This window comes from Callospermophilus lateralis, chromosome 11 (assembly GCF_048772815.1).
Source record: "Callospermophilus lateralis isolate mCalLat2 chromosome 11, mCalLat2.hap1, whole genome shotgun sequence".
Lineage (NCBI taxonomy): Eukaryota > Metazoa > Chordata > Mammalia > Rodentia > Sciuridae > Callospermophilus > Callospermophilus lateralis.
Window position 1 is genome coordinate 20,796,433 of NC_135315.1, and position 9,963 is coordinate 20,806,395.

The following is a 9,963-nucleotide window of genomic DNA, read 5'->3' on the forward strand; positions in this document are numbered from 1 at the left end:
CTCAGGCGAACTTTTACAAGGTTGATTGTTTAGGTTTAGACAGGTAGGCTTTCTTGCAGGTTCTAAATTACCTTAGGTCATGTGTTGTATATTTTCATTTGCTTAGAGGCTTAGAAAAGACAACCTAATTTCTAACATGGACATATCAACCAATCGTGCAGAAGGATGGCTGTTTCCCTGTTGAGTATGGAGATTCTTCAGAAACTTGTTTTTAATTTAGGAAAATATCATAGAGATTAGCTAGGTGGCTTGAGCAGAGAGGCCCTTGGAAGACTGATGGGGTGTGGAAGGAGCAGAGTATGGGGCCACAGAAGGGACAAGAAGGGAAAATTATAAAGTGAAAGGGCAATGGAAAGTAATGAATCCAAGATTTCCTTCCCCTCACTAACTCAGAGAAAATGCTGCCAAATATAAGATTTTTGTACTGCGTTTCAGTGTTCCATCTCAGAAGTCAGAGATACCTGAGTTGTTCAAATCCTAGCCCCACTACTCACTGACTCTATGTTAGGCAAATTTGGATATTTTTCCAATTTCTTTTGTTATCTGTAATGGGAATAATAAGGCAACCTCACAGTGATGCTGGGAGAATCAAATGAAAAATATGTTGATCTTTTTGTATCTTTTTGCTTATTATCTTGTTTGGCACATAATGAGGATTCAGGAAATGGCCGCACCCTCACCATCCTCATTATCATCGTCATCATCATCGTCGTCAATATTACCAGCATCATTATTACAAATACTTGCACAGAGCTGTAAGGCTGGGGATTCCTAGAGGATGAGTATAGCCCATTTCAATGCCAGTAACAGAAAGGAGGCCTTGGTGGCAATATGACTCCACGTAGTGAATTGTGCTCTTCAAGAACCACCCCAAATTAGGTGACTAAACCCATAAGATCAGGAATTTAGCACAGAAGCTAGAAGATGATAGTCGTCTGTGAACTTCCTATTCCTGATGTCAACATTTGCAGTTTTTTTTTTGGTTAATCCATGAATACAGTTCTGTGTCCCTAGTGCTTACAGGGCAAGTGAGATTTGATCACCACTGAGTGAACATGGGCAATGGGCCTGGGTGTCTGCTTAACAAAGTAGACTTTTCCCAGATTCTTTATCTGAACCATCTGGGATGGCAATAGGAAGGATGAAGCTTACAGAAATTATTGTCAGTACTCCATCCCCCAACTATGTTCACAAATACCATCTTACTCAACCCTCACAAAAATCTGCAGTTAGGCAGCATTCTTACTTACTTTAATTAAAATTAAATAAAAATCTTTTAAAGATGAGGAAAACAAGACTCAAAAAAAAAGGGGGGGGATTGACTTCTTTGGGTTCCTATCCTAGGAATGTGAATTACTTAATTTCTACTGTGTTTTCTGGGAAGTGATGCCAGCAATCAGGTGGAATAGGAAGCCCTAGGTCCTCTTTGCTCCCATGGATGCACCAATTCACAGATCAATTCTCTTTGTGAGAAATACAGTAACTAATTAAGAGGCTCTTGGGTGGTGAAACAAGCCAGACTAAAGCTGGTAGAAAGATTCAAGACACCTCTTCTTGGTATCTTTTATCCCTGGCACAGTGCCATATGCCTAGAAGGAAATTCCCAGCTACCAGCTCTTCTGCAGTGAGGGAATGCGGGAAGCTACTCGAGAATTACTTGAGGGTCTTCTCTCGGTATGGCAGCCAGGGAGATTTTAGGTTTAAACTTGGGAACTGTCTGAGGCTCTCCCACACAGTAGATTGCTCAAGGCACAAGACCTTTATCTCTGCTCTACTGGGAAGATCCCTCACAGTACCTCTGGAAATGGGCATAACCTGTTGGGAACTAGAGAGCCCACCAATATCCATTTTTGGTAAAGAACATTGCATTACATATGCATGTTTACAGCAGCACAATTAACAACAGCCAAATTATAGAACCAGACTAGGTATCCATCAATAGATAATTGGATAAAGAAAATGTGGTTTATATACATAATGGAGTTTTCTTTGGTCATAAAGAAAAATGAAATTATGACTGAAGAAAATTCCATTGAGTATATATACCACATTTTCTTTATCCAATTATCTATTGATAGATACCTAATCTGGTTCTACAGTTTGGCTGTTGTGAATTGTGCTGCAGTAAACACGCACATGTATGCATGTATGTATCACTGCAGTATGATGACTTTCATCCTTTAGGATAAATACCAAGGAGTTGGTATAGTTGGGTCATATGGTGTTTCCATGCCTTATCTTTTAAGGAACCTCCATATCATTTCCAAAGTGGTTGTACTAGTTTACAATTCCACCAATGGTGTAAAACTGTTCCTTTTCCTCCACATCTTCTCCAGCATTTATTTCAATAACTACTTTAAGTGTAAATGAATAACCCTCCGATTAAAAATGTAATCAAATGGATAAAACCAAGCCAAGATCCATCTACACTGTCTACGCTGTCTACAAGAGACTGACTTTAGGTCTAAAGACAAATACAGACTGAAAGTGAGGTATGGAAAAAAAGATATTCCTTGCAGATGGTAATCAAAAGAGAGAAGGTGGCTACACTAGCATAAGACTGTTAGGCTTCAAGTCAAAAATTTCATAAGAGACAAAGAACATTATATAACGATGAAAAATTTATCAGGAAGATATAACAATTAGAAGTCTATGTGTACCCAACATTGAAGAACCTAAACACAAAGCAAGCATTGACAGGACTAGGGAGAAATAAACAAACACATACAGTAATGGTAGAATACTTAAAAAAATCCCACTTTCAATAATGGGTAGAACATTAAGATAGAAAACCAATAAGGAAATAATGGATTTGAACTTTTGCACTAAAGAACAAACAGAACTAGCAAATGTCTATACAGAACATTCTGTCCAAGAGGAACAGAATACACCTTCTTCTCAAGTGCATGTAGAACATTCCCTAGCACAGATCACACATTAGGCCACAAAACGAGTCTTTTTAAAAATTTTATTTATTCCTTTTAGATATATGTGACAGTACAAAATGAGCCTTAATAAATTTAAGACTCAAATCACATATCAAGCATCATTTCTAACCACAATGGAACGAAACTATAACAGCAGAAGGAAATCTGGAAAATTCACAAATACGTGAAAATTAAACAACATACCCAGGAGTAACCAATAGGTCAAAGAAGAAATTAAAAGGAAATTAGAAAATATGTTGAGAAAAATAAAGACGAAAACACAAGATACCCCAATTTGTGGGATGCAGTAAAAGCCGTACTGAGGGACGTTTACACTGATAAATACCTGCATTAAGAAGAAATGTCTCAGAGAAACAATCTAATTTACATATACCTCAAGGAACTAGAAAAAGAATAAACTAATTTCAAAGTTAGCAGAAGAAAGGAAATAATAAAGATTAGAGCAGAAATGAACAAAACTAAACAGTAGAAAAGCAATAAAAATGCTGAAGTTTGGATGTTGAGTGCCCCCCAAAGCCCAAAGTGTTAAAAGGCTTGGTCCCTAGGGTAGTGTTATTGGGACATAGAACCTTTAAGAGGTGGGGCCTAGTGGAAGCTGTTTAGGTCATTGGGAATGTGCGCCCTCATAGAGGGATTGTGTGCCCTCATAGAGGGATTGTGTGACCCTAGCCTATTTCCCTTTCTCTCTTTTTTGCTCCCTGGCTCATGATGTGAGTGGTTTTGCTCCTCCATGTGCTTTCACTCTAATGTGCTGCCTCAGGATAGGCTCAAAATGATGGGGCCAATTGATCATGGACTGGAACCTCTACTGCTGTAAGCTGAAATAAACCTTTCTCTCTATAATTTGATGACTCAGGTATTTTGTTATAGTAGCAGAAAGCTGATAGAGAAACTAAGAGTTGGTTTTTTTTTTTTTTTTAAAAAAAAGAAAAACAAAATTCAGAGACCTTTAACCAGAGTAAAAAATAAAAGGAAGACTCAAAGAACAAAATCAAGGTTTGATTTTTCTGCTCCTCTCACAATGCCTTTGAAATCTGGATGCATCCTTATTAAATGACTTATATTGCCTTCCACAAATAGTCTTTTGGGACTTCTTTCTGAACCAGGGCTTAATTTCTATGCAGAAAGTGTGACAGGAAAAGAAGGTGAGGTGAGGAAGGCTTCTCTCTAAAGACTCATAACTGAGCAATTGGGAAGCTCTGCAGGATATGGAAGAATCAAAGGGCAATGATATGTATCTGTAAATTAGATTGTTTCTTTGAGATCTTTCTTCTCAATGCAATGATAAAGAGGCGTTAGCAACATGCTTATCAGAGTAAGGTCTCCTCCTCCTCCTTTTTCTTCTCTTGGAACCCGGGATTGAACTCCGTCAACCCCTGAGCCACATCCCCAGCCCTTTTTGGTATTTTGTTTAGAGACAGGGTAGAGTCAGGGTCTCACTGAGTTGCTCAGTGCTTCACTTTTGCTGAGGCTGGCTGTGAACTTGTGATCCTCCTGTTGTAGACTCCTGAGCTGCTGGGACTACAGGTGTGTGCCGCAATTGCACCTGGTGAGACAGGTCTACTTCTTAGGGAAGATAAGGTCAAGCTGCCTCTCATGGGCACTGAGAGCCAGGACCATCTCAGGTGGCACTGCCACTCCTCTAGGGTTGCTGATACTTTCCAAAAGGAGCATCAGTCTAGGAGTCAGGCAATAGAAATTTCCAGACTTTGTGATAAGGTCATCATGCATAGCTCTGGAAGCTCATTCTCGGTGTCCTTTCTTGGTGAATCTAAAACCTAATGCTTCATTTTTTTACCCTTCAACATTGCCGCCTGAACCCTCCCTCTTAAGAGCCAGACTCCTTCCACTCACCCCTCACCCCTCCACCACCCCCTGTTTTTCTAAGGAATGACCATGTGGGGTTGAGGAGATAGGACAAGTGGGGAAAGGCTTACAGGCCTTCCTGGACCATCAAAGTAAGGGACTTCAACTTCAGGGCACTTATGTATGAGCCCAGACCAGGGAAAGCAGGAAAGCAGCCATCAACCACATCTAAGTAGGTGTGGCTGTGTTCCACTGAAACTTTATCACCAAAAAAAAAAAAAAAGGCATCAGGCTGAACTTGGTGCCTCCCCCATGTTTCCCTTAAGCTATTTGCACCCAACATCAGAGACACCCCTACCCGCCCCACCGCCCTACCTCTTTAAGGTTCATAGTCTCCCAAGAGCGCCACCCTGAGGACCAGTCCATATATAGGTTGTAGCCTATAATTGGTTGATTCTCCCTTTAGTACGATTCCCATCCATCAAGCCAGTTTCCATTTTACTTATTTCCCAACCACAAATGCATAATTGTTTTCAATCTCTCCATGAATTGACCAATGCCCAAAGTCCCAACCAATAGCAAGAATCAGGAGCCATAGAGCTAATACAGGGTGAGTGTTCGCTGTAAGGACCGTTGAAGTGAATGCTGAGAAGTGGGTAGATTTGGGAGGAGACAGCTCCCTGAAAGAGTGTTCACCCACAGCTCTCATTCCAGGCAGTGCCGTGGCAGGACCTCAAAGGACAGGAATCTGTGATTCCCCAACGACTCCACCCCCATGTCCCTGGCAGTCGGTCCTTCCCTCTGAGTAATGGGGTAAGCCTTTTGGGGCTGGAATGATTCTGCCTCCTTTGAAGTCTTCTGATGAAACTCTGATTTCATCAACCACTGGCACCCAGGAAGAGCCTGGTGTGACACAAGCTGAATGGAATCATTTTATGGGAGGAGGGGGGACTCTTTGGAAGCAACTAACTAGCATATTTTGAAGAAAAATTAGCTGAAGCATTTGGTCAAGCCCCCACCCACTATTAAGGGTATAAAAGGACCATGAAGGAAGGAGAGACTCAAACCTCACCCACATCTACCTCCAGCAGCTCTCTGCTCTTCCACCACCTCTTCAGACCCAAGCACCATGCCGTACAACTGCTGCCTGTCCAACATGAGCTGTCGCAGCAGCTGCTCCTCCCGGCCCTGCGTGCCCCACAGCTGCCATGGCTGCACCCTGCCCGGGGCCTGCAACATCCCCGCCAACGTGGGCAACTGCAACTGGTTCTGTGAGGGCTCCTTCAACGGCAGCGAGAAGGAGACCATGCAGTTCCTGAACGACCGGCTGGCCAGCTACCTGGAGAAGGTGCGCCAGCTGGAGAGGGAGAACGCGGAGCTGGAGGCCCGCATCCAGGAGCGGAAACAGCAGCAGGACCCCTTGGTGTGCCCCGGCTACCAGTCCTACTTCCGGACCATCGAGGAGCTCCAGCAGAAGGTGAGGGGCAGAGCCCGGTGGGGGCCCAGAAGCAGCTGCCGGTCTTGGAACTCGTGAGATATCCTCAAGTTCAAGTGGACCTCACATTAGAACCAACTTTTTTCAGATTCTGTGTGCCAAGTCTGAGAACTCCAAACTGATGGTGAACGTTGACAATGCCAAGCTGGCCTCTGACGACTTCAGAACCAAGTATGTTGAGCCTTTTTTGGACTAGATGACCTCCAGGGTCCCACAGCTACACCATGGCCCCATGAGCCTAATGTTGCCCAGAAGGGACGAGAAAGCCATCTCTTTCTTTTTATTTCTCCCCCTCAGTCTAGTTAAGTAAAGTCAGTTTCAAATAGAAATCCATACTGAAGGGCTGGCCGCCCTTCAGTAGATACAGGTTGGTTATCTCTTATCTGAAACATTTGGGACCAGATATGTTTCAGATTTTGGATTTTAAAAAATGTTGGAATATTTGCAAGTACATAATGAGATATCTTGGGATTGGAACTCACATCTAAACACAACATTTATAGATGTTTTACACACACAAAAAAATACACATAGCCCCAAGGTAATTTTATACACTATCTCTGGTGCACTACAGTTTTGACTGATTTGTCACAAGATCAGGTGTGGAATTTTCCACAGTGGTGTCACATCATTGCTCAACACATTTTGGATCTTTGAGCATTTCAGATTTTGGATTTTCTGATTCGGAATGCTCAAGCAGTATTGGTCTTTCTGGTAGGGTTTCTTAAACCCCCAAGTTCAGAGATTGAAGTTAATTGTTTTCTGGGAATGGATTGATTTGATCATATTTTAGGCAACAAAATTGAGAACGGAGGGAGAGACTACATCCTGTGGTCCCTGTGGGCACCTCCTGGTGTAAGGTTGAATCAAGAGCCTTTTTCCATGTGTAGCATGAAGGAGACATGGAAGAAAAGGGGCAGAGAACTGTGTAGGTTCAAGAAGATCTTGGCCAATCCTATCAAAAAAAAAAAAAAAAAAAGCCAGAGAGGAAGGCAGGCTTCTTGGCTGGCTTCTCCTCCCACTCTGATCTGTGTGCACAGGTATGAGACCGAGCGGTCCCTGCGGCAGCTGGTGGAGTCGGACATCAATAGCCTGCGCAGGATCCTGGATGAACTGACCCTGTGCAAGTCTGACCTGGAGGCCCAGGTGGAGTCCCTGAAGGAGGAGCTGCTGTCCCTCAAGAGGAACCATGAGGAGGTATGAAAAAATTTTTTAAAAGCCAGCTTCAGAGCTTCAGAGCTGAGCCTTTCGTGTTGGGAATCAGATGGTAGTAACTGTCAGACTCCCTGGCATGGAACCCTCTCCTGAAGAACTCAAAGTTGGTTCACAAAAGGATGATGCTGTATCCACATCACGAAGTGAAGTGAGCTGTGAATTCTCAGGCACCCAGGGGCAGGTGTTGGAGATATTGAGGAATGGCATCCACTGATTGAAGTTGGTCATTGTTAGGGCTTGGATTTGGTGTGGTGGTGGGGAGAGAATAGGGGGAAAAAAAAAGAAAGGAAAAAGTCATGGCTTCTCTCTTTAAAGAGCTCACAGTCTAGAGCAGACAGACAGCCAGGTTAATACAGTGGTGAAGGCAGAACGAAGCAAGTTCTCTATGAGAGGTACACAAGCATTTGTAAGCCAGAATGCCAGAGAGGAGGCAAAGAACTCTTCCCAGTTGCAAGGAGGAGTGCAACGAAGGGGTGTTCTGACCTGAGAGAAGAGGCTGAGCAAAGACCCAGAAGTGGTGGAGCAGGGTATGTAGGGGTACGTGGGGCACGCAGTGCCTACAGGGATGTGATGAGGAATGAGGGAGGACTTGCACAATTAGTCTCCCAGGAGGTGTGAATTCCTTTCAGTTTGTTGGGAAATGTTTTAGGATGATCCTGAATCCTTATTGCTACCCAATGTCTACACCAATCTTTGGAATGATCGGGATATTCCTGTTAGTGCTTTGTTGGCAGGGCTGAACTCACTTCCCTAGAGCAGAAAGACAGCAGCTCTATTTCTGTGAGTTCAATCTTTCCCCTCCCTCCATCAGGAGGTCAACACCCTGCGCTGCCAGCTTGGAGACCGCCTCAACGTGGAGGTGGACGCTGCCCCCACCGTGGACCTGAACCAAGTGCTCAACGAGACCAGGAGTCAGTACGAGGCCCTGGTGGAGACCAACCGCAGGGAAGTGGAGGAGTGGTTCACCACCCAGGTGGGCATCCGAGCACCTGACCCCTCGGGACCCAGGGCCCCAGGGCCCTTAGGGCAGGGCCTGATCCTGTCTCCTCCCCTTGGGTGTTTCAGACTGAGGAGCTGAACAAGCAGGTGGTGTCCAGCTCAGAGCAGCTTCAGTCCTACCAGGCGGAGATCATCGAGCTGAGGCGCACGGTCAACGCCCTGGAGATCGAGCTGCAGGCCCAGCACAACCTGGTGTGTATTGTTCAGACCTGCTGGTGAGCAGCGTGAAGTCGGGCAGGCAGACTCACCTGTGGGCCTCAGCCCTGGAGGCTGGTGACTTCTTTGGAAGCAGTTTTGAAGGAGCAGCTCCTGACACTCCCTTTATTCTCTCCCCCACCACAGAGGAACTCTCTGGAAAACACGCTGACAGAGAGCGAGGCCCGCTACAGCTCCCAGCTGTCCCAGGTGCAGGGCTTGATCACCAACGTGGAGTCCCAGCTCTCTGAGATCCGGGCTGACCTGGAGCGTCAGAACCAGGAGTACCAGGTGCTTCTGGACGTCCGCGCCCGGCTGGAGTGTGAGATCAACACGTACCGGAGCCTGCTGGACAGCCAGGACTGCAAGTGCGTATGGGAGAAGGTTTTCTGGGATGATGGGTATGGTGGGAGTGTCAGACACCGGGGGCACACACATGGTTGCCTAAACAACGTGCATTCATCATCTTCTATGCAACCGATGTGCACAGGCAAAGGCCAAGGGAATGGCCCCTGCCTCTGGGGGCTACTAATGCAGAGGTTGTGGCTAGGAGATTGCCTGTTAAAACAATATTTGTTACCTAAGGTAGATTGTGTTCAATTCCATGAGAGCTCAAGAGCATAAGATAGTATTTTCAAAAGAACAATTTTCTGACCCTGCATGTGGTATTTTGGGAAAGGGAGAAAGATTTGGTAACAGTCAAAATTCCATTCTAATTCCAACCACTGAGAAATCATAGGTTGTCTCATTACGACCAAGGCAATGTGTGCAATTTAGGGTTCTCTCTCCTCCCCCTTCCATTCTAAACCTCTGTGTCCCCCCAGCCTCCCCTGCAACCCATGTGCCACCACCAATGCGACTGGCAACTCCCGTGGACCCTGTGGCAGCTCTCAGAAGTGTTGCTCTTAATTGAACAACTTGCATCCCCTTGAAGACGTCAGCGGAGCCATTTAAGTCGAGTACAGGAACCATCCCCAGGTCCTTTTACCAGGGCTCAGGGGCCGTTGAGAAACCTCATCATGCCAACTGTGATTTCTAGACCGGGCCATGCTTTACGCTCACGTCATCAGCTCCTAAGGTCTGGAAAACTCCTTGGTGTTGAGACTTGTTCAGCTCCCCGTAATCTGGGCTCCAGGTATTACTTAGGGCGATTCCTGCACGTTCTGCCTCTCCCTGCTTTCCTTCCTTCTCTGGAATGCAGGGAGGCTACTTCATTTAATTCCCAATAAACTTTATTTCTCCGGCATAGTAAAGGAGTTTCTCATTCATGTTTATGCATCGTAAAGTACACGTCATGACTGCTTC

General features: G+C 45.0%; 1 protein-coding gene across 1 annotated transcript; it reads left to right on the forward strand.

Moving 5' to 3' along the window:
• Positions 1 to 5,769: 5,769 nt before the first annotated feature.
• LOC143410968 (keratin, type I cuticular Ha4) lies at positions 5,770 to 9,567 on the forward strand. Its single transcript, XM_076871810.1, has 7 exons — positions 5,770 to 6,231; positions 6,338 to 6,420; positions 7,290 to 7,446; positions 8,276 to 8,437; positions 8,530 to 8,655; positions 8,806 to 9,026; positions 9,483 to 9,567. Exons 1-7 carry the CDS (start codon positions 5,884 to 5,886, stop codon positions 9,565 to 9,567), a joined length of 1,182 nt encoding a protein of 393 aa, XP_076727925.1. The 5' UTR covers positions 5,770 to 5,883.
• Positions 9,568 to 9,963: the final 396 nt, after the last annotated feature.

Bases quoted from the DNA above. Each gene is read 5' to 3' on its own strand.
- LOC143410968 (XM_076871810.1), top strand. From the start codon at position 5,884: ATGCCGTACAACTGCTGCCTGTCCAACATGAGCTGTCGCAGCAGCTGC. The intron at 8,656-8,805 runs GTGTGTATTGTT...CCCCCACCACAG, and splicing joins TGCAGGCCCAGCACAACCTG to AGGAACTCTCTGGAAAACAC. The intron at 9,027-9,482 runs GTGCGTATGGGA...GTGTCCCCCCAG, and splicing joins CTGGACAGCCAGGACTGCAA to CCTCCCCTGCAACCCATGTG.